Genomic DNA, 23,087 nt, shown 5'->3' on the forward strand with positions numbered 1-23,087 from the left:
AGCCTGTAGTATTCTGACAAGCCCACACCCACCCTTTCCTTGGTCTGGCAGTTGAAACTTGGCTTCTGGGAAGGAATCTTCAGGTGGAAGATTATTGGAGGAACCTGGGACCCCCTTTTCTCTGGTGCCCTTGGGCTCTTTGGGACCAGAGTGGCTTTACAAGCAAATGGGGTTGTGTTTTTACTTCAGTGAAATGGCTGTGTTCTATATATCGATGACCAAGGAAGGGAACTCATCTATAGACTGGAGCAAGAGAGCTGGAGGCACAGATGTGGCTGGAAGGCTAGGAACCATCCATGCCCTAACCTCACTCCCTCCTCCTCCCCCAAACCAACTCTAGGTTGGTTTTATAAAAAGTTGATTATTCAAACAAAGAAGTTTCTGGATTTTTTGATTATTGAAAACCAAAATTAAGAAGTTGAAATATGAAAATGTCTCCAGCCTGGGGTTAGGTTTCTGTTCCTTCTGGCTCCAGCAGGAGGGGCTTCCTCTATGAGAAAGTCATAACTCCCAAAAGCTGCTCCCAGTGTTTCAGAGTTCCATCTCTGTGATCTTTTGCAAAGGGTGGTGGTCTTCCCCAGCCTTTCTTCTTGTTTTGGAAAAAAAGAGTTATTTTAATTTCTCTTTTTAAAGTTAAATTAAATTTAAAAATGTAAATTCTTATTTAATTTCTCTTTAAAAAAATTATTTTTGAGTTCTAGATTCTCTCTCCCTCCCCCCTGTCCACTACCCATTGAGAAGTTGAGAAATACAATGCTTATTGTATATACTAAGTCATGCAAAACGTGTTTCCACATTAGCCATGCTGTGGCAGGGCGGGTGGCGGAAGGAAGCAAGAAAAATAGAGAAAAAAAATCTCCAGTCACCACTGAGAGTCCATCAATTCTGTCTGGAGGGAATAGCATTTTTCCTCACGAGCCTTTGGAATTGTGGATCATTGCATTGATCAGAGTTGCTAAGTCTTTCGGTTGATTTTCGTTTATGGTATTGCTATTATTATGTATAATGTCCTGGTTCTGCTCACTTCACCTTGTGTGATTTACAGGTTTATACCTTTCCAGGCTTTTCTGAAACCGTCTCCTTCATCATTTCTTAAAGTGTGACAGCACTCTATCACATTCATATACAATAAATTGCTGAGCCATTCCCCATTTGATGAGTATCCCCTCGGTTTTCAATTCTTTGCCGCTACAAAAAGAGCTGCTATAAATATTTTTGTACAAATGGGGCTTTTTCTTTTTCCTTTGATCTTTTTGGGAGTAGACCTAGTGGTGATATTGCTGGCTCAGAGGGCATGCACAGTTGTATAGTCCTTTGGGCACAGGTCTAAATTCTTCTCCAGAATGGTTGGGCTGATTCATAGCTCCACCAACAATGCATTAGTGTACCCATGTCTTTCATAACCCCTCTAGCATTTATCATTTTTCTTTTCAGTCATTTTGGCCAATTTGATAGGTGTGAAAGGGTACCTCATGGTTGTTTTAATTTGTAATTCTCTGTTAGTGATTTAGAGCATTTTCATATGACTACTGATTTCTTTTGATTTCTTCTTTTGAAAACTGCCTGTTCATACCCTTTGACCATTTATCAGCCGAGGAATGGTTCTTATTTTTAGAGACTTGGTTGAGTTATATATATATATATATATTATATATATATATATATATATATATATATATATATATATATATGTGTGTGTGTGTGTGTGTGTGTGTGTGTGTGTGTGAGAAAGGAGACCTTTTATCAAAAGAATTTGCTGTAAAATTTCCTTTCCAGTTCCCTGCTTTTCTTCTTATTTTAGCTGTATTGGTTTTGTTTGTGCAAAATAATCTTTTTAATTTAATACAATAAAAATGATCCATTTTGCCTCCCATGACCTTTTCTTTCTCTTGTTTGTTCATGAACTACGCCCCTATCCAGAGGTTAAGTGACTTGCCCAGGGTCACACAGCTATTCAGTGTCACTCTGAATCAACTGATGTTGTCCCATATCCATTCCCACCTATGGCACAGTAATGTTCCGTGACATTCATGTACCACAACTTGTTTTGCCATTCTCTAATTGATGTCCTTAGTGAGGGTGTCAGGCTGTCTCCCGAAAGGGTCCTTCCCTTCTGCAGGACTGGGTTTCCTAGTGATCTCAGGGCCGATGGTGACACTACTATTGGTGACACTCGGGCCATACCAGCCAGCCCAGAACTGAGTATCTTTGCCTCCATGCTGGAAGTGGATGTAACGGACTCTTGGGGGGTAATTGGAGAATGTGTAGGAGACCTGAGAGAAGCCAGAGGCACCAGTTAGTAAGCAGCATCCCCTCCCCGTCCCGGCCCCACCCCAAACCGTGCGGCCCCCTCCCAGGGCTTCCCTGACCTCTTTCCATTCGGCACCACTCCACTGCTCAATGTACACAGGGGCTGGCGTATACTCAGCCAAGACCTCGCGGCTGTCCGACAACAGCTTCACACAGATACGGTAGATGCAGCCACAGTCGTTTCTGGCGGCAAACCTGTGGGTGGGAGGGTGACAGGGAGAAGGGAATGGTGGGGAAGGCCAGGAAGGTTCTGGCCATGAAGAGAGTGGCTAGGGCTAGCGAACTCTCTGAACTCCTTAGCCACGTGTCACCAGGACTCACAGACATGCTCTAAAGCCCATCAGTCAGGCGCCCAGCTAGGCCTCTCCTGCTTCTTCACTCATGACCGCGCCAGATTCTTGTACTGAGGACACGGTCACCAAGAGTGAATGAAGTTCAGCTGAACGCCCCAGTGCAGCAGGGAACAGTCTCTTGCCTCAGTAGAGCACACCTCTACTCATCATCAGACTCATAGAAACAGGGAAAGAAGCCCTAATCTACTGCTTAAAGAGATGAGCTCTCCAAAACCCAGATGTTTGACACAGGCCTAGTGCTGGGGCTTCCCTGGGAAGGAGCTGTTGCATCCTGGTCTGGGAATAGAGCTGGTCCCCTAGAAAAGGGGTAAGTGCCATCTTTTGGAGGAATGATGACCTGTGAAGCAGAGCCAGCGGAAAGTCTAGGACCCACAACGTGCCAGCAGAGCAGAAAGAGACCAGGAAGCCCTGCTTGGCTTTCATGGATCATAGCGCTAGGGCTGGAAGGACAGCCAGGGGTCATCTAGTCCAACCCCCTTGTTTCCACATGAAGAAGCTGAGGACCAGAGTGGCATAGTGAGTTGCTTAGAATCTGAAAGGTAGCAAGTGGCAGGGCATCACTGAACCTGAGGACTGTGAGTCTATGTCCACCCTTCTGTCTACTGCATCTCTACCTTCGTCACTGATATCCTACATAAGCATGGGTAAGCACCGAGTAGGCTTTCCGTTCACCTATCTAAAAAATAAGAAAAGCTATTTCTTCACAAGGTTATGGTAAAGATGAAGTTGTTCATGGATGTGAGAATGTCCTGCCTTCCCCCAGGCTCCAGCCCAACTCACCAGTCTTTAATCACAATGTCTGGCTTCACTGTGTCCATCAATTCCTTCCAATATCCTGCAGCTTTCAGGTCCACCTGCTGGGACTTGAGGCAGGTGCTGGGGAGACATGAGAAAGTTTTTAGCCCCAGGTCTGCTGAGTAGTGGGCTGTGCCCTTCCTCATTGGGGAAAACATAATTTCTGTATAAGTAATTATTTTATTAATCATGCCAGCAGATAATAAATAAAAGGGGGCAGTGGCACCAAAGTGCAAGAGATCCCTCGTGGACCCCTCAATGCTTTTATGCCCTTGGAAGAGTGTGTGGCAATCAACTCTGATTGGTTAACAATGAGATGAATGAATATTATAATGAGAGGCGGGCTTATTCTAATAAGGGGCTGGAGAACTTGATTCTGATCATTCAATCTTGGACAAAGAGACTTATTTCTTATCCAGACTACTCCCACCTAGGGAAATCTAGACAAAAGGGGGTCCACCTCTGCTCAAACCTGATTGAGTGGAACACAATGGGCCAGAATTCACTTTAAATTCTTTGCCAGATTCTCTATTTGAATAGGGCAATAACTCCACCTAGATAATATGGTCTACATGGGATAAAGTTTTGGGAAAGATCAGGGATCTCCCCAGTAATTTGTTATTTAATACTCATTTCTCTCATCATGTGATTGATCAATCCTCAGTCAGACTTAAGAGCTGTAATCATCCTTCCCATCCCCATCCCAGCAATCGGCATGATGCATGAAGTCTCTCTCTCTCCCCCTTCTCATTCTCCGTCTCTCACTCTCCCCTCCCCCATTATCTATGTCTGTCTTTCCATCCTCATAAGTCTTCAGTAAGGAACCAACTCAAAGAAGTTGATCCTGAATCCATTTTTTCCTCCCCTTTGCTTTTTCTCAGGTTCCTGGGAATTGTTTAATAACAATAGTCGATCAATATATAGCAGAAACAATGTAGTATAGTAGACAGGGAGCTAGCCTGGAAGCCAAGAAGACCATCGTTCCAGTTCTTCTTCTGACACACATTATGTGACGCTGGGCAAATCCCTTCACCTCTCAGTGCTCTTGACAATTCTCGAAGCCTCTGAGCTGTGGAGAAGGTGCTGATTTGTATTGGAAGAGGGAGTTCTTTATACTGATGAAAGTATAGGTCTGATTCTTACCCCTGTTTTATGTAGCAATTTACCCTGTACCAATTAAATTACATTACCTCCCTTATCTGAGCCTTTGAGGTTGGTACTATGAGTGTTATTATTTCTACTTTACATATGGAGAAACTGAGGCTCAGATAATCAAAGTCAGTGAATTGTCCAAGATCACACATTTACTAGGTAAAAGAGGTCAGATTCAAAGCCAGGTCCTTTATCTTAAAATGCAGTGATCTTTCTACTCCTCATATAGTGAGGAGTCCTCACAGGTCACCTGAACCATTCTCTTGAATAAGGGCTAGTGATTTGGGGAGCAGCAAAGGGAGATGTGTCTGGGAATATCCATCAGGCTTTGAGAACTGCCACAGGGTTCAGCATAGCCCCAGACAAACAGGCAACTTCTAGGGCTAGATAGCCATGTGCTTCAATGTAGCCTTGGGGAAACACAGAAACAACCCACCAGCCTCAGCACATGCCAGACACTAGCACTAGGACCCTGGCTTAGCACCAGGTATGCTGCCAGACTCCTACGGCCTCCAATAGCACCAGCCACCCCCACCCCACTCCCTCAGCAAAGCACCAGACATGAGGGTCCCCTGTGGGCCTCAGAGCAATTTTAGTGCAACATCAAGTAAACAGCCAGGGCCTGCCATCCTTGGCACAAGAAGCCTGAGACAGTGCTACTTCCACCTCGGGAACAGAGCTCAAATTTAAAAGAAAGGAAAAAGGGCAAAAAAGATGAGCAAAAAACAACAAAAAAAGGAATCTGATAATAGAAAGTTATTATAGTAACAGGGAAGATCAAGACACAAACTCAGAAGAGGAAAACAATGTCAAAAAACACTTATGGGCAAAACCCCAAAGAAAAACAAGAAGTGGTTTCAAGCCTAGAAATAACTCCTGGAAGAGCTCAAAAAGGAGCTTAAAAATCATGAGAGAGGTAAAAGAAAAATTGGGGAAAGAAATGAGAATGATGCAAGAGAATTATGAAAAAAAGAGTCAACAGCTTGGAAAAAAGAAAACAACTCCTTAGAAAGTAAAATTGGCCAAATGGAAAAGAAGATACAAAAGCTAACCGAGGAAAATAACTCCTTAAAAGTTAAAATTGGGCAAGTGGAAGCTAATGACTCTATGAGACATCAAGAATCAATTAAACAAATTCAAAAGAATGAAAAATGGAAGAAAATGTAAATTACTTAATTGAAAAAACAACAGACCTGGAAGATAGATCCAGGAGAGACAATGTCAGAATCATTGGACTACCTGAAAGCCATAATCAAAAGGAGGACCTGGACAGCATCTTTCAAGAGATTATCAAGGAAAACTGCCCTGATATCCTGGAACCAGAGGGAAAAATAGGCATTGAAGGAATCTATTTATCATCTCAGGAAAGAGATCCTGAAAGAAAAATTCCAAGGAACACTATAGCCAAATTACAGAACTACCAGATCAAGGAAAAAAATATTACAAGTGGCCAGAAAGAAACAATTCAAATATTGGGGATCCATAATCAGGATTACACAGGACTTGGCAGCTGCAACATTAAAGGATTAGAGGTCATGGAACATAATATTCTGGAAGGCACAGGAGCTAGGACTACAACCAAGAATCACCTACCCAGTGAAATTAACATTCAAGGGAAAAAATGGTCATTCAATGAAATATAAGGATTTCAGGCTTTTATAAGGAGAAGATCAGAATTGAACAAAGAAGTTGATCTCCAATATCAAGACTCAAGAGAAACATAAAAAGGGAAAATAAAACAAAGAATTCAATGGAGCTGAACTGTTTACAACCCTACATGGGAAGATGATACTTGTAATTCTTAAAAATTGTACCATTAACAATACAGCTAGAAGGAATATGCATAGACAGAGGGTATGGATACAAGGTAAATTTGAGGGAATGACATAAAAAATAACTAAGGGATGAGGAAGAATACACTGGGTGCAGAAGGAAGCAAGAGGTAGAATGGGGTAAATTATTTCACATGAAAGGGAGCGAAAAACCTATTACAGTAGAGGGGATGTTGGGAGGGTGGGCAATGGACATTGTTTGAACCTTACTCTCAGCAGTATTGGCTCAAAGTGGGAATAATATACACAATCAGCTGAATATAGAAATCTATCTTACCCAACATGGATGTAGAAGTGAAGGAGATTAAGTAAAGTGACAGGGGACTGACAGATGGGAGAGCAGATCAGGGAAACTGGTAGACAGAAATAAAACACTGGTGAGGAAGGAAAGGGTGAAAGGAGACAGAGGACAAACAAGAAGAAAAAGAGGAGGGAGGGAACTACACAGGTAGGAATCATAACTGTGAATGTGAATGGGATGAACTCTCCTATAAAATGCAAGTGGATAGTAGAGTGGATCAAAAACCGGAATCCTACAATATGCTGTTTACAAGAAACACACTTGAAGCAGAGAGACACACATACACAGAATAAAGGTAAGGGACTGGAGCAGAATCTATTATGCTTCAGCTGAAGTTAAAAAGAAAAGCAGAGGTAGCCATCCTGATCTCAGACAAATCAGAAGTAAAAACAGACCTAAGTAAAAGAGTTAAAGAAAGAAACTACATCTTGCTAAAAGGTACCATAGACAATGAAGTAATATCAGTACTAAGCATATATGCACCAAATGGTATAGCATTCAAACTCCTGAAGGAGAAGTTAAGCATTCATACAGGTTCATAACCAAACAAGAGAGACAGCATTACAAAATGTAAAATAGATCATTTTGATTATATTAAATTAAAAAGCTTTTGCACAAACAAAACCAACACAACCAAGGTTAAAAAGAAAACAGAAAGCTGTAAAATAATCTTTACAACAAGTGTCTCTGATAAAGGCTTCATTTCTCAAATATATAGAGAACTGAATTTGCAAGAATAGAAGCCATTCCCTAATTGATAAATAGTCAAAGGATATGGACAAGCAGTTTTCAGACATCAAAGCTATTTTTTTTTTGGTGAGGCAATTGGAGCTAAGTGACTTGCCCAGTCACACAGCTACTGTTATGTGTCTGAGGTGGATTTGAACTCAGGTCCTCCTGTCTCCAGGGCTGGTGTTCTCTCCACTGCGCCACCTAGCTGCCCCTCTAAATCACTATGGATTAGAGAAATGCAAATTAAAACAACTCTGTGGTACCACCTCACACTTATCAGATTGGCTAATGGGACAAAAAAAGAAAATGATAAATGTTGGTGAGAATGTGGGGGAAATTGAGACACTGTTGGTGGAGTTGTGAACTGATCCAGCCATTCTGGAGAGGAATTTGGAATTATGGCCAAAGGGCAACCAAACTGTATATACTAGGTCCAGCAAACTAGGTCTATATCCCAAAGAGAGCATAAGAAAGGGAAAAGGATCAACATGTGCAAAAATATTTATAACAGCCCTTTTCATGGTAGCAAAATATTGGAAATTGAGGGGATGCCCATCAGTTGGGAAATGGCTGAACAAATTGTGGTATATGAATGTAATGGAATACTATTGTGTGATAAGAAATGATAAATAGGCAGATTTCAGAAAAAACCTGGAAAGACTTGTACGAACTGATGCAAAGTGAAATGAGCAGAACCAGGAAACCATTGTACACAGAATCAGCAACATTGTGTCATGATCAACCATAAATGACTCAGCTCTTCTCTGCAATACAGTGATCCAAGATAAGTACAAAGGACTCATGAAAGAAAATACTATCCAATCCAGATGAAGAACTGATGGACTCTGAATGCAGATCAATCAAAGCATACTTTTTTTCACTTACTTTATTCTTTTTCATGTTTTTCCCCCTTTTCATCTGTTTCTTCTTTCACAACTGTGGCCAATATGGAAATATGTTTTACATGATAGCACGTGTATAACCTGCATCTTGTAAAATCTCATAAAAATGAATGCTAAAAATTGTCTTGACATATAATTGGGGAAAAAATAAAATACTATTATTTTTTTTTAAAAAGAGAGATGTTCCTTCCTATCTATGGGTCTTATAATTTATAATATATAAATATAATGTAATACATAATACATAATATAAAAACAATAGACTCAGTATTCTCTAAGGTCCCTTTCAACATTAAATCCTATGATGCTGAGATTTCTATTTCAGGCTTTGTAAGTCTCCTCTCCAATGTATGAGGCAGGAGGGCTTTGGCTCCATCTCCAAGCACTTTTCTCAAGCATGGGGGAACGGGCCAGTTCCTTCTGGTCTCTGGCATTTGGAGAACAGGTCAATTTCAAAACAATTGACGTGCATTCATGAATCCCACTATGCACCAGGCAATGTCTTGTATTCTTATCTCCATCTTTTGAAGAAGGGGAAAAATGAGCCTCCAACTTGAATAAGTTATCCCTGGAAGGGTTAAGTACTGTTCCTCAGCTGCCCAGAGGACTGCCCCTATCCCCAACACAGCCTGCCCTGGTCAGCCAGGTCCCACTCTTATTCCTCCCCCCCCACCTCCCCCCCCCCATAGCCCTTTCAAGCCAAAATTCCTCTTACCCATAGGAGGTGACAAAGCATTTCTTGATCTGGGGGTCTGTAAATTCTGTCCCATGGTCTCTAGGTATGTCTTCCACTTTCCATCTATCTCCTCTGTTCTTGTCAATTTTCCAATATTTGAACCCCTCTAGAAAAAGAGCAAGTCTTTCAGAGGTCCGAAATGATGGATCCACCCTCCACAATATGTCTTGCCCTTCTCTCTATCCAGCCACCCCTTAGCTCAGGACTCATCACCTTGGAAAACCTTTTATGGCGAAAGGAAAAATTGTGCAAGGAAACCTGAAAGTTTCACTTCTTGTGACCCAGCAGCAAAGTTCTGCAGTGAATCAGAGAAAAAAATGTCCACTGCTACTGCTCAGAGCTAGAATTTTTACAGCACTTTAAGGTTCGTCTCATTGGATCCTCACAACAACCCTGGGGAGTAGATGCTATTATTAGCCTCATTTTATAGATGAGGTCACTGAGGGACAAATAGGTTAAGTGTCTACTTGCCCAGGGTCACACAGCTAGGAAGTGTCTGAAGCAGGACCCCAACTCAGGTTGTTCTTTCTGACATCAGGGCCTGGCCTGATGACACTGTACCAACTAGCTGTCCCCAATAATCATCAATTGGCTGGATCAGAACAAAGAAAAATGCAGTTGTGGGACTTGGAATAATCAGGCTGGTTTAATCAGAATTAGGAACTGGAAGAAAAAAAGGATTAAAAGAAATTAAAGGTGCTTTAAATTAGCGCAAGACAGTCTTAAAACCAGGTGGCACAATGCACTGGGCCTGGAGTCAGGAAGACCTGAGTTCAAATGTGCCTCAGATACTAGCTATGTGACCCTGGACAAGTCACTTAACCTCTGTTTGCCTTGGTTTCCTCATCTGTAAAATGAGCTAGAGAAGGAAATGGCAAACTACTGAAGTATCTTTGCCAAGAAAACTCCAAAGGGGGTCATGGAGAATAGGACACAACTGAAAAATGACTTAACAACAACAACATTACAGCATCTGCCAGATATATCATGATGAAAAGATGAAGTGAGCAGCACACATAATGAGTTTCTTTTGTTTTGTTAATATACAGTTTGATTTTATTCAAATGACTAAATACCGTACTTAAGAGTATATCCTAGTTATGGAAAACATATTTTCAGAACAGGCTAGAGCTTGTCTTGCTGCTAAACCAGATTCCAATGCAGTCACAAAGACACCACAGAATTGTATTTAATATTGATGTGGATTTGATGTTCTTAACTGACTCCTACAAAGACTTTAGATAGTGTCATAAGATAATTTCTGCTTTTTCTTACCATAAATTACTTAAGACGAGCCTATCACATAACTAGGTACAGTCTGCAAAATCAAGCAGAGACCACTATGGCCCTGGTGTTAACCGATTCTTATTTCCTGTTCTACCCATCTGAAAATTGAAGCTCGAGACATTAGTTATAGTTCTGATGTTAACCCTCTGGCTCCTCTCTTGCCTGATAGAGGTCTTTTCTTTCTCCCACCTGTTTTTTGATGTGTAAATCATTACCTTTCTCTTCTTCTTTCCCTAAAATTTCATTGTACCCATCCTGCTTATGAAACCAAAACCTATAAAGCTGCTGAAATGAAAAAAAACAACAAAACCCAACAGCCCAGAAAAGAATAAAAAACACCCTCCCTTCAAAAAAAAATGAAACCAAACCAAAAACAAAGAAACTATGGAAAGACCTTTGTAACTAGATCCTGTTTAAAACACCAAAATGGTTGCTGCTGAAAGCTAGGAGTGTTAATCCTTTATCCCACTGCAGAAAAACTTTTGCTCCAAACAAAGTGTGTGTGTGTGTGTGTGTGTGTGTGTGTGTTAGGGATCTCTTGGACAGTCTGGTGAAGACTGTGGACCCCTTCTCAGAAAAATATTTTGCTGTCTACATTCATAATTGAAATAAATGTTAGACCATAGTTAGAAGTTATAGAAAACTAGAAATGTAATTGTTTTTCTCATCCACATTCGTGAACCCCCTGAAATCTATCCCTAGCCAGGTCCATGGACCCTAGGCTAAGAACTCCTGATCTAGGATAAAGCTAACACTGCAGCTTCAGTCTAGAATGTACATGAAGGCTTAGAGGCCACTCTGAGACAAGTAGAAAAAGCTACAGGAGACAAATGGAATCTGCTTCAGGTGATTGGGCTGGGAGAATTCAGTCATTTCAGTCATGTCCAACTCTTCATGACCCCATTTGGGGTTTTCTTGGCAGACACACTAAAGTGGTTTGCCATTTCATTCTCCAGCTCATTGTACAGATGAGGAAAACCGAGGCAAACAGGGTGAAGTGACTGGACCAGGGTCAAGTGTCTGAGGCCAGATTTGAACTCAGGAAGATGAGTCTTCCTGACTTCAGGCCCGCTGCTCTATCTACTGTGCCACCTAGTAGCCACGTGGGAGAACTACATTTCACTCACAGGAGAATCCTCTTCTCATTAATGAATGAGGTTATGAAAGAAGCTGAGACACTCCCATGGGGTAGGACATCCTCTGAGGTTAAGTATTGCTTGAATGACAAGCAGCTGGGACATATATGATGACCTCAGTCATCAGTGATGGCCTGACTCGGGAATGGATCCCTTCTTGCCTAGAGTCAAGGACTTATACCTGGAGGGTCTCAGGTTGAGAATGAAGTCACCCACAATGCACCTTCCATGCCTACAGCCCCGTTAAGGGGGACAGCGCCCTGACCCAGGATACTGGGAAGAATGTCAGTGGGATTGAATAGTCAGTCCTTCATGACATGTAGGAAACCAAGCCCCCAGGAGAGCCTAGTTGGTTTACAAGAGCTCCTGGAATGATGTCAGAGATGTGACTCAGAGTGGGAAACCAATGGACTTTCTGACCTTTACAGATGTAAAGCACTGCCCTTTTAAAATACAAGACATTTTGGTTACTGAGTGAAGAAACATGACATTTGTGAAAGAAAAGCAGCCGGACATAGTTATGAACACCTGAAAGAAGACTATTACCTCAAATGAACGTATTTAGAGGGCCTGATTCAAAGTAGCTCAAAGATACAGCAAAAGTGGGGATGGCTGCAATGCATTGTGGTCCATCAAGTCATTCACATGTAACTTTTTTTAAAGTGTTTTGAAGGATATAGCTGAGAATTAGAAATCAAAGAGCTCTTTGGGGACCATGGGAAAGCTCTCTATCTGTCTTTGTCTGTCTGTCATAGAATTGTGGACTTTGAGTTTTTTAACTTGTGGTAGAGGCAGGAAGCCCTAATACAAGGCATTCTAAGCCATAGGAGAGGAGATAGTGAGAAGCCAGAGACCAGAAGAAAAAACAAACTCACCAGCTGCCTGAACAGAGAAGACAGTCTTGGAGACTGCCCTTGATTTTTGAAAGAAACAGGAGAATGAAGTCAACTAAGAAAACTGCATGAAGTCCTGGAGCTTCCTGGAGGAAGCAGAACCTGTACCGGCTGGCAGGACCCACCTTGGGCGCAGGGGTTTCGGATCAGGTTCCTCCTGAGGCTGCAGAGGAAGTAGAAAACCTTCCAGTCAGCTACTGGCTGATCCCAGTCCTGGGAGATGAAGCCCTCTCTCTGGCACTTGCGTTTCCACAGGGACACGAGGTCGATGAGGTCCCTCCACAGGCTGCAGACTGGCCGGCAGTGCCTCAGCAGCTTCCAGGCTGGCACCAGGGAGAATAGTTCCAGGAGGATGTTCTCGGGCAGCTCATTGATGGTGGCCATGGCCCTGGTGCCAGGGGAGAGGCACATGGTGATGAGGAGTCTATAATGCCTATACACTAAACATGGACTAGGTCTTGGGCCCTTTCTTTTCTCTCGATGCTATCTCTTTTGGTGAGCACATCAGACCCCATTATCATCTCCATGGAAAAGATTCCCCAGTCTTTACAACTCATCCCATTCGTCTTCTAAATCCTAGTCCCCCATCAGCAACTACTTGAGGGACCTCTTCACAAAAGCCATTGGCATCTCAAGCCCAATACGTCCAAAACAGAACTCAGCATCTTCTCCCCAAACTCGCCCCTCTTCTGAACCTCTTTTTTCAAGGGCATCACTATTATTCTAAACATCCCAGTTCACAACCCAAGGAATCCTCCTTAACTCTTCACTCTCCCTCATTCTGTATACAAAAACAAAACAAAACGACTCCAAATGGGGTCAGGAAGAGTTAGGACCCACCGAAATGACTGAATAACAACAAAAACCCCACAACATCTCTCAAATGCACCCTTTTTTCTGCACTCACAGGGCCACCACCCTATGTTACATGCAATCCACCAACCAAAAATCATCTATTAAGAACTTAAAATGTGTAGGGGATACAAAAAAAGAAAAGAAAATAGTCTTCAATTCTACATTCTATGAGGGACATGTGAAAAAATACAAAGTAATTTGTTTTGGGAAATATAGGAAGCTGTGGGGGGGGATCAGCAAAAGCTTGATGTGGAAGGTAGTGATGAGGTCTAGAAGTTTGGGGTGCTGGAACCCCAAGATCGTGAGGCAGGCTCTCCCTGAATGAATTCAACCCAAATCATCTTCCAGCCAGAGAAAAAGTTTATTAGAGATAAAACATATAGGCCAGGTGACGCCCATAAGGACAAGTGGGAATGAGAAAAACTCAGCCTTTTGGGAATGAGAGATTCTCAGCGTTTGAATGGGGGCCAGGGTGGATCTTATATACACTAAAGTAACTTTGGGGTGGCCAAAGGAGGGGGCTGGGAAAAGGGTCTAGGTGAGGATTCTGATTGGAAGGTCTGAGAGATTGAATAGACAATGAGAATAGAAAATAAAAGGAACAGGAAGAAGTGTGAAAGGCATCTGCATAAGATCAAAAGGTGGGGCTAGGGCTTTCAAAGGGAGGTAAGGAGAGTAGCTAAGAGTGGATAATAAACCCTAAAAGTTTAAGGGTTTTCTGGGGCCTGTAGACAAATGGGAGCCAAATTCTTTTTGGAGAAAGGGACAAAGGTCTTGGCTTCTGAAACTGCTTTCTGCTGGCAAGGGGCATAGAGCTGTCCCTGCCTTTCCGGGTCTCATTCAAGGGGTCAGACTTCAGAACCTGGCAGATGCCAGGTTCAGTGGGCTCAGATTTGGTCAGAGGGTGGGTATACAGTCTAAGCAGTCATCTGGAAGTTGATGGCTCCGACCCTAAAAGAAAGGAACCTGGAAAGAATATTTAGTAAACATGGACCAAACAAACACAGGAGAAATATAATCAGTAAGAGAATAAGAATAGGGGGCCAGTATAGAAAGAAGCCAGGACTCCCATGAAAAAGATTTTGGAGCACTGAGGTTATTGTGAATTTCTTGCATCCAACTAGCCTTTTCCAAAATACGTTCAGTGTGGAGCTCAGCTTTCCCAGAGTTGTTGATGTACATGCAACAAGATGTGTTTGCTAAAGCACATACACCCCCACTGGAAGCAAGCAAGTAGGTTAGGACTATTCTATTATCTAGAACTACTTTTGCTAAGGAATCCAGAGATTGCTGGATTTTCTGGAGACCGTAAGCTGTCACATTACCAACTGGTGAATAGTCTCTGTAAGGTTAGAGAGAATATGTTCATGTTGTAGGTTATACCAGGGCATAAGATAGTCTGCTCCCTTTTTAAGAGACCAGAGGACATTTCCTCAAAATCCATGTTTTGCCCTTAAGTTAGAGACTGTGGGCTGTGTGGCATTGAAAAAGGGGGTGCTAAAAATCCAAGGGTGCATACCCCAAAGTCTTTGTAGGGTGTCAAACACTGGGTGCTAGGGTCAGGTCCTAAGGCCTGGGTTAGGGGCATGGGGTGGTTAGTTTAGATTTTAAAATCACAAAAGCTTTAGCCTGGTCGGGGCCCCACTCTAGAGGGCGTGAGTTATGGCCCAGAGGAGCATCATAAAAGGGCTTAACAATAAAACTATTATTGGGGATCCAGAGTCTACAAAATCTAGCCATGCCTAGAAAAGGTCGAAGTTGTTTCTTAGTGGCTGGGACCAGGAGTTCATGGCCCCAAAACTTTACAGACTGGTATGCTATCTGGACTTTGTTCAAAGAGATCCTATAGCCTTGAGTTCCCAAGAAATTAAGTACCGCTGAGGCAGTGGACCTCCTGGGTGGGGCTACAAATACAGCTATGGGAAAATACTTTAGGGTCTCAGAGGTGAACAATGGCTGAGGTGGCAAAAGTAGCTCTCCCAGGAGTTCCCTGATCCCAAATTGTCTCCCACACTTCCAGGGGATCATGGGGAGGTCTGGCACACAGAGGGAAAAGGGAGAGGGGAGGCTTAACTAAAGAAAATTAGCTCCCCAACTTTACCATCAGGTCCCTTCCCAACAAGGGGGCAGGGCAAGAGGAGAGCATAAGGGAGGAGTGTTTAAACAACAGATTCTCAAATAGGCGTGTGTGTGGAGGGGTATGTCTGGAGACATCCCTTAGTTCTCCCTCCATAGCCCGTGATTGGATGGGTCAAGGAGCAAATAGGGCTAGAGTAATTGGTTAAAGCAAAGAACATAACCATGATGAAGTGGGTAACCTTACCTTCAGCCTCGATTTCTGTCCAGGGATTGGGGAGAGAGATGCAGAAAGTGGGAGTGTTGCCTGGACCCAGGCTCCCTTGTCCTCCCCAGTCTTGAGAAGACTGGAGGACAGGGTACTGAGGGGCTGCACTACCACTTCTCTTACCTCGGGGACAATCCTTCTTCCAATGACCCTCCTGGTCACATCTTGGGCAAGGTTCTGGAGGTGTCCATCTTGGGGGCTTCCTCCAAGGGGGTGCCCTGGAGGGGGCACTCCTTGGACCAGTGACCCCCCTGGTGGCATTGAAAGCAGGTTTTCCCACTGCCCAAGTTGCCAGGAACACCCTTGGGTCTTTTCCTAACCATGGCAGCAGCCAGGAATTGAGCATGTTTTTTGTCTCTAGCCCTCTGCCTGTGTTCTTTCTCCTCTGCTGCAACTAGGTCTCTGTTGTTAAAGACTCCAAAGACAATCTCCAATAACTGGGCCTGAGGTGTTTGGGGTCCCATTGCCAATTTCTGTAGTTTTCTCCTAATATCTGGGGCAGATTGGTTAACGAAATACATGCTAAGGATTGCTGCCCCTTCTGTAGAGTCAAGATGTAAATTCGTATACTTTTTAATGGCTTCTACTAGCCTATGTTGGAAAAGGGCAGGGTTTTCCTTTACTCCCTGAGTAATTCCCTTAATCTTCTGAAAGTTTACTTGCTTTTGAAATGCTGTTTTCAGGCCTTCTAACAGGCACCCCCCTCCTCTTTTCCCTATCCTCACTCTTCTGATAATCCCACCCCGTATCACTAGTGGGAACAGCAGCTATTCCTGGGGGGTATTTTGTGCGGTCATTGCTAGCAAAATGATCCCCAAAGTTTTGGGCTTGTTCCCAGATTCTCTTCCTCTCCTCAGTGGTACAACAGGTAGAGAAGAGGACATGCAAATCACTCCAAGAAAGTTGGAATTGTAGGGACACATCCCTGAAGCTCTCAGAAATTTAGTGGCATCTTCAGAGTACAGACCCAACCTTTCCTTAATCTAGTTGAGGTCTGAAATTGAGAATGAAACATGCACCCTAAGTGTCCCATTAGGAGAGGCGAATACTTCCCTTAAAGGAAAAAGCCCTGAAGGTGCTGCAACAGCAGGGGCTTTTGGGGGAGGGAGATAGGAAGTCCCACTTCTGGTGAGCGAGGGACTGGGGAGTGCAGGCTGAACTGGCAAGTCTGAGGAATTCGGCTGGCAAGGGGAAAGACTACCTGACATGGAGGAGGGGGAGAGGGAGGGGTCGGGGAGGAGATGCCAAGGCAAGACCCTTGTCTGGAGCCTGACTGGGGTCTCCTTGGAAGTAGAGGCTAGGGCGAGGCCCTCGCTCAAGGCCTGAGTAGAAGCCGCCTCCAGAGCAGGGGCCTGGGAAGGAAATGGAGGAGCCGGAGGAAAAGGGAAGGAAAACCAAGGGAAAGAGGAGATGGGCAAGGAGGAGTGGGTGTCGGAAGCAAGGGGGGCCAGAGGAGAATAGGGAAATGTAGAAGGGGTCAAGGGAGAATGGGGAGCAGAAGGAAGAGTTGGAGAAGGATAGGGAGCAGAAGGAGGGGTCTGGGGAGAATGGGGAACAGCCTGACAGGCCAGAGGAGAATGGGGTGGAGATAGGTGCTGGGGAGGTGGCTCTGTCGGAGGTTGGGAAGGGGGGAGGTGCTGTAACCCTAGGAGCCATAAGAAGAGGATTATCCCAAAAGGCCATTTGATCCCCATCCCCCGCTAGTGGGGTGGCTCTGGCTATGAGCATCTTACAATCCTTCCTGAGAATGGGGTCTCTAGAAAGCTCAACAAAAGCCATTAAGTAAGAAATCTCCACCCACTTTCTTTTTCTGTGACAATATCTTTCTAACTCCGAGAGGGTCTTTAGCCGTGATGTCCCCAAAAGGGGCCATGCCTCATAATATTCCAGGTGATACTGAGGCCAAACAGTGTTGCAAAAATATACCAGCTTTTTCTTTTTAAGTCCTTTAGAGAAGCTAAAATTTTTCCAATTTTGTAAAAGACAGCCCAATGGTGAATTCTTGGGAACTGAAGAGGATTGACCCACTGTGGGCTTAGGGGAAAGGAAAAAGAGAAAAAAAAAGAAAAAATATCCAACGGTTTCCCAATTCCCTAGCGCCGAGAGAACTGAGAGGATTGGACCTATGCTTCCTGATAGGGAGTCCGTCCTCTATGCTGAGGAAGGTATGCCAGGGTCCAAGTGCTCAAACAGAACCACTGGACTGAGAGCCTGAGAGCGTCAAACTGAGTTCGAGACAGCCTCGTAGCTGCCTGACCTAGCGGACCTGAGAGGTCAGGCCCGAAAACACTTCCAAGCCAAGACCTCGCTAGGTGCTTGGGAATCCCCCTCCCAGCCACAAGACAACAAAGGAATTGGGGAGTGGGAGGCTTCCGTACCTTCCAGTAGAGGCTGGAGAAGAGTTTGAGACTTGGTAATTATTCCTGGTGCAGGGAACCATATGAAGAGGTCTAGAAGTTTGGGGTGCTGGAACCCCAAGATCGTGAGGCAGGCCCTCCTTGAATGAATTCAACCCAAATCATCTTCCAGCCAGAGAAAAAGTTTATTAGAGATAAAACATATAGACCAGGTGACGCCCATAAGGACAAGTGGGCGTGAGAGATTCTCAGCGTTTGAGTGGGGGCCAGGGTGGAGCTTATACACACTAAAGTAACTTTGGGTGGCCAGAGGAGGGGGCTGGGAAAAGGGTCTAGGTGAGGATTCTGATTGGAAGGTCTGAGAGACTGAATAGACAATGGGAATGGAAAATGAAAGGAACAGGAAGAAGTTTGAAAGGTGGGGCTGGGGCTTTCAAAGGGAGATAAGGAGAGTAGCTAAGAGTCGATAATAAACCCTAAAAGTTTAAGGGGTTTTCTGGGGTCTGTACACAAACGGGAGCCAAATTCTTTTTGGAGAAAGGGACAAAGGTCTTGGCTTCTGAAACCTCATCAGTAGTGTTTGAATCTTGATGGATGCTAGGGATCTTAAGGGGTGGAGGGGAGATGAGAGGTCATTCTGGGGATAGGAACTACCTGTGGAAAGACTCAAAGGGTTGAGAGTCATGTGGGAGGAACAAGAAGGCTAGAGTGATTGAAGGAGAGTAGGGCATAAAGAGAAAGGAAGTCTGGGCCAGGTTGTAAAAGGCTTTAAAAAGATTTAAAAAAATTTCTTAAACATTAAAAATTTAAATTAAAATAATTTAAAAATGGAAATTTAAAAAAAATCCCAAAGTACACTTACTTGTTTTATGTTGGTGTTCCTTTGTGCTCACCAGCACCTCTTCTTCCTGGAAGGATTTCATATGTTCTCAAACTTGCAGGGTGGAGCTAGAACTCGCATGCACTAGAGCTTCCTGGGTAGAAGCTGTGGAGGGGCAGTGGCTTCTGGAAGAGGGCTTCTGAATGTTATCTAGACAACTTTTGGTTGGAGAGGTCCAGGTGTGGGTGCTCAAGAGGGAGAGCAAGGAGAAAACAGAGGGGAAGTTGGGCCAAACCCTGGAGACACAGATATAAAGGTAAAGTCTCTGCTCTAGGCTTCAAACCCAGGCTGCATTTGTCTTGCTAAAAGTACAAAGGGAAATGTGTAGCTAACATTTATTTAGTGCTTACTATGTGGGGAGGACTGTGCTAAGCACTTTATACTTATCTCATTTGAGCCTAGCAACAACCCTGGGAGAAAACTGAGGCAAACAGAGGTTAAGTTACACAGCTAGTAAGTGTCTGAGGCCAGATTTGAACTCAGGTCTTCCTGATTCCAGGCCCTGGCACTCTTTCCACTGTGCCACCTAGTTGCCTTCCTATGCTATACGTAGATGACCACGGAATGGGAGGCCCTGGGTGTGCTGAGTAGAGAGATGGTTGTAAAGTTGAGGCCATTTACTCTTTGACCCTCCCAAACCAACTCTAGATTCTGAGAAATGATAATTTCACTTTTGTTTTTAATGACTAATCATAGAATTAGGACCAGGGTTTCCCCCCTTTTCTACTTCATCATCCAGAAACCAACCAGTATGGGAACTCTTAGGCAGAGATTTACCTAGGCCAAGATCTGATCAGATAATCGTAAGAGAAATTCTAAGTTTGGGCTAACGGGTACATTCCTGCTCATTGGGTTTGCTCAGACAGGTTTGGGAAGTAGTGATTCTCCCTTTTGTCAAGCAGGGAAATTGCTAAGTGTCTGCAATCAAGATTTGGGTGATCCAAGTCACATACCCCAAAACCCTCACTGTAATGCAGTCCAGTCTTTCACTGTAATACTCATTTTTCATTCATTGTTAAACAATCAGAAGGGGCAGCTAGCTGGCGCAGTGGATACAGCATTGACCCTGAAGTCAGGAGGACCTGAGTTCAAATCCGGTATCAAACCAAACACTTGACACTTACTAGCTGTGTGACCCTGGGCAAGTCACTTAACCCCAATTGCCTTAAAAAAGAAAATCAGAGTTGATTGCTATTCCTCAGGAACACCTGCTCTTCGAAGGGCATATAAACTGTGACCCTACCACCATGCAGGGTCTTTGGTCTAAGAGAGACAGCCAAATGACTATCCTTTTATTAATAAATGTGCTGGCTTTGTTAAAAAAAATGATTAAATTACAGAAGCTATGTCTCTTGGAATTAAAAAAAATTTAAATCTTCACAAGGAAAAAAAAAAGAAAAATAAACAATCTGAAACAACAAAATAAGGAAATACCTTCAGCCTGCACTTAAACATGGCCAGGACAAGGTTATCCTTCACCTGCTATCATCTGTGTACAGGATCATCTGGGGCAGGAGCATGGATGATCACTTCTGGTAGAGAACAGGGATGCTCATGGTGCATCATAGTGAAGGATAGTCTGAGGACCTGTATTCAAATCCTGGTTCTTCTATTTACTCTCTTTGTGATTTGGGGTAAGTGCCTTCCTCTCTCTGGGACTCAGTTTCCTCATCTGTAAAATGAGTTTTGTGGTTGTGGTTTGTCCTTCATTCTTAAAGAGGACTATGACATCAGGGAGATGATGACATGACTTGCAATTGACTTTGATTTGAGTGAAGGAGGGCTGTGCAAAGTCACCAGCCTCACTTTCTCCTCCAGAGCCACCTGGGTCCAGTGGCCAGATATTGACCAAGACTACTGGAGATGGCCCAGGATGCAGTGGGGGATGACTGGGTTGTAGTGGATGACCTCTTTAAATCTTAGATCCTAGGATCCCATGAGGAACTGGCCCCACTCTAGGGCTCCTTGGGCGTGAGGCTCCCAGCTGCATATCAGAACTTCTTGGTCAGGCTTCTGGCGGACCCATTCTATTTCTCCACCCATGCATACAGGGTTGTATCAGAGGGTAGTATCCAGACACAGTCATGAGTTAAACAGTGCTTCAGACACATATCACAGCAAGAACAAATAGTTCCTCGTCCCAGGAAGCTCTTATCCTATACAGTTATCTCTTCCACAGCATGACTTTCCCCATCATGGTTTTGACACATCACAGGTTGACATCAGAAATTAAATGGAAATTCTGGAGGAGTTTTACAGAAGCCACACATGACACATGAAGGCCAGCAGATGATACAGAGCCTCTGACCTAAGAACCCAAATTTTACAATAAGGTACTGTAAACACTCCATAAAAGAAAAAACAAAACATTCACACTTCTTCTCTGGTATGAATGGAAGGCCAAAATTTTTCATGAGGATTTTCCCGATTGCTGAGGCACTGTGCCCTTAACCTCCAAGATGTGGAAGGTATAACTGTACTAGTCACTTAAGATTCCTTTGCTTCAGTCCTCTCATCTATAAGATGGGGTTGGTGGTACCCATAGTACCCATCTCAAAAGGTTGTTGGAAGGATCATGGTATAGTACAAGTAATGTGCTTTGCAAGCATTTAATTCATGTCCCTTTCTGTGTCTTTATCTCTGTGTCTACTTAAATACATGTATGTTACATGTATGTGTACACAGCCACACACACTCCAAGAGATCTGAGATTTCATGGATGGGAGTCTTCCCCTCAATGGGAGCTATCCTTGCCAGCCCATTCTTTGTGACTCTTGTCTGTGTCCTGCTGGAAGATAACCAGAGGGTCCACCCAGTGTGTAGGAGACCCTCCTCAAATTCTCGTGACTCCTGGTGGATACTAGTGGTATGCATAGACTGTCTATCTCCTGTCCCTCACGCTCACCACAAGGCTAGCTTATCTTTTCCCCCAAACATTTCTTTGATGACATGCTTTACTCTAGGTCCCTTCATAATTGATAGAATCATAAATCTAGAGCTGAAAAGGACTCAGAGGCCACTGAGTCTAACCTCCTCATTTTACAGAGCTGAATCCCAGGCAAGTGAACTAGCGTGCCCCATGCCATACAAGAAGTAGGCATGTGAGATGAGATTGGAACTCAGATCCTTCTGACTCCGAGTCTGGTGCCCTATTACTTCTACATTGCCTCTCCTTCTTTGTCATAGGTCATAGCTTACTCACACCCACCGTACATCTTTGCATTGCCCTCTGGGTGATGTTGTTCATGTTGTTTAGTTGTTTTCAGTCATGTCTGACTCCTCGTGACCCCATGTGGGGTTTTCTTGGCAAAGATACTGGAGTGGTTTGTCATTTCCTTCTCCAGCTTGTTTTACAGATGAAGAAACTGAGGCAAATAGAGGTCAAGTGACTTCTCTAGGGTCACAGTAAATGTCTGAGGCCAGATTTGAACTCAGAAAAAAGAGTCTTCCTGATTCCAGTCCCAGACCTCGATCCACTGTGCCACCTAGCTGTCCCTTCTGGGTGGTACTCATCTTTAATTCAATAGGAGGCCATAGTATTCTGTGTCTCATGGTTATGTAACATGAGGAAAATACTGGTCTTAAAATATGGGCTGTATTATCATGATTAATTAGAATTGTTATTAATATTTAATTTATTGATATATGTTATTAATATTTAATCAATTGTAATAACACCATTAATATAACTGGTTACATCATTATTGATGTTAGTGTTGTGTTATTATTAATTGTGTTGGCTATGTTATTATTAAGAATTATGATGTTCGAATCCGGCCTCAGACACATAACACTTACTAGCTGTGTGACCCTGGGCAAGTCACTTAACCCCATTGCCTAAAAACAAAAAACAAACAAAAAAAAAACAACAACAACAAAGAATTATGACGCATAGAATTTACACAGCACTTTAAGATTTACAAAGTGCTCTACATGTCTTATCTAATTTGATAATATTTGACATTTTTGTTATTGTTATACACTTGCTGTATTGCTTTAATAGGTAGGATGGCCAAGTCCCATCTCTCAAGTCAGAACAAATGTTTCCCCATCTTGTTTGTATATTTTTATTTATTTTTAGTTTTCAATATTCACTTCCACAAGTTTTTGAGTTCCAAATTTCTCACCCCTCCCCCCAACCCAAGATGGCATGCATTCTGAATACCCCTTCCCCTGGTCTGCCTTCTCTTCTATCTCTCCCCCTCCCTTCTCTTATCCTCTT

The 23,087-nt window shown here is 43.4% G+C and overlaps 1 protein-coding gene across 2 annotated transcripts; it reads right to left on the reverse strand.

The window, feature by feature from the left end:
* Positions 1-1,810: 1,810 nt before the first annotated feature.
* On the reverse strand, positions 1,811-18,939 carry LOC110199167 (F-box only protein 44-like). Of its 2 annotated transcripts, XM_078145679.1 has the most exons (7): positions 18,848-18,939; positions 18,007-18,150; positions 12,555-12,817; positions 9,093-9,219; positions 3,444-3,539; positions 2,370-2,505; positions 1,811-2,273 (listed from the first exon to the last, which is right to left on the reverse strand). In XM_078145679.1, the coding sequence occupies exons 2-7, from the start codon at positions 18,066-18,068 to the stop codon at positions 2,058-2,060; spliced, it is 900 nt and encodes a 299-aa protein (XP_078001805.1). In that variant the 5' UTR covers positions 18,069-18,150; positions 18,848-18,939; the 3' UTR covers positions 1,811-2,057. The 2 variants fall into 2 exon arrangements, with proteins under 2 accessions (XP_078001805.1, XP_020829577.1); XM_020973918.2 differs by lacking the exon at positions 18,007-18,150.
* Between the last annotated feature and the right edge of the window lie 4,148 nt (positions 18,940-23,087).

The sequence above is a fragment of the Phascolarctos cinereus genome, unplaced genomic scaffold (assembly GCF_003287225.1).
Source record: "Phascolarctos cinereus isolate Bilbo 61053 unplaced genomic scaffold, phaCin_HiC Scaffold_726;HRSCAF=1367, whole genome shotgun sequence".
Taxonomy (NCBI): domain Eukaryota; kingdom Metazoa; phylum Chordata; class Mammalia; order Diprotodontia; family Phascolarctidae; genus Phascolarctos; species Phascolarctos cinereus.

Bases quoted from the DNA above. Each gene is read 5' to 3' on its own strand.
- LOC110199167 (XM_078145679.1), bottom strand. From the start codon at position 18,068: ATGGTTCCCTGCACCAGGAATAATTACCAAGTCTCAAACTCTTCTCCA. The intron at 3,540-9,092 runs GTAAGAGGAATT...ATGTCTCCCCAG, and splicing joins TGCTTTGTCACCTCCTATGG to CACCTGCCTCAAGTCCCAGC. The intron at 2,506-3,443 runs GTGAGTTGGGCT...TCCCACCCACAG, and splicing joins GACATTGTGATTAAAGACTG to GTTTGCCGCCAGAAACGACT.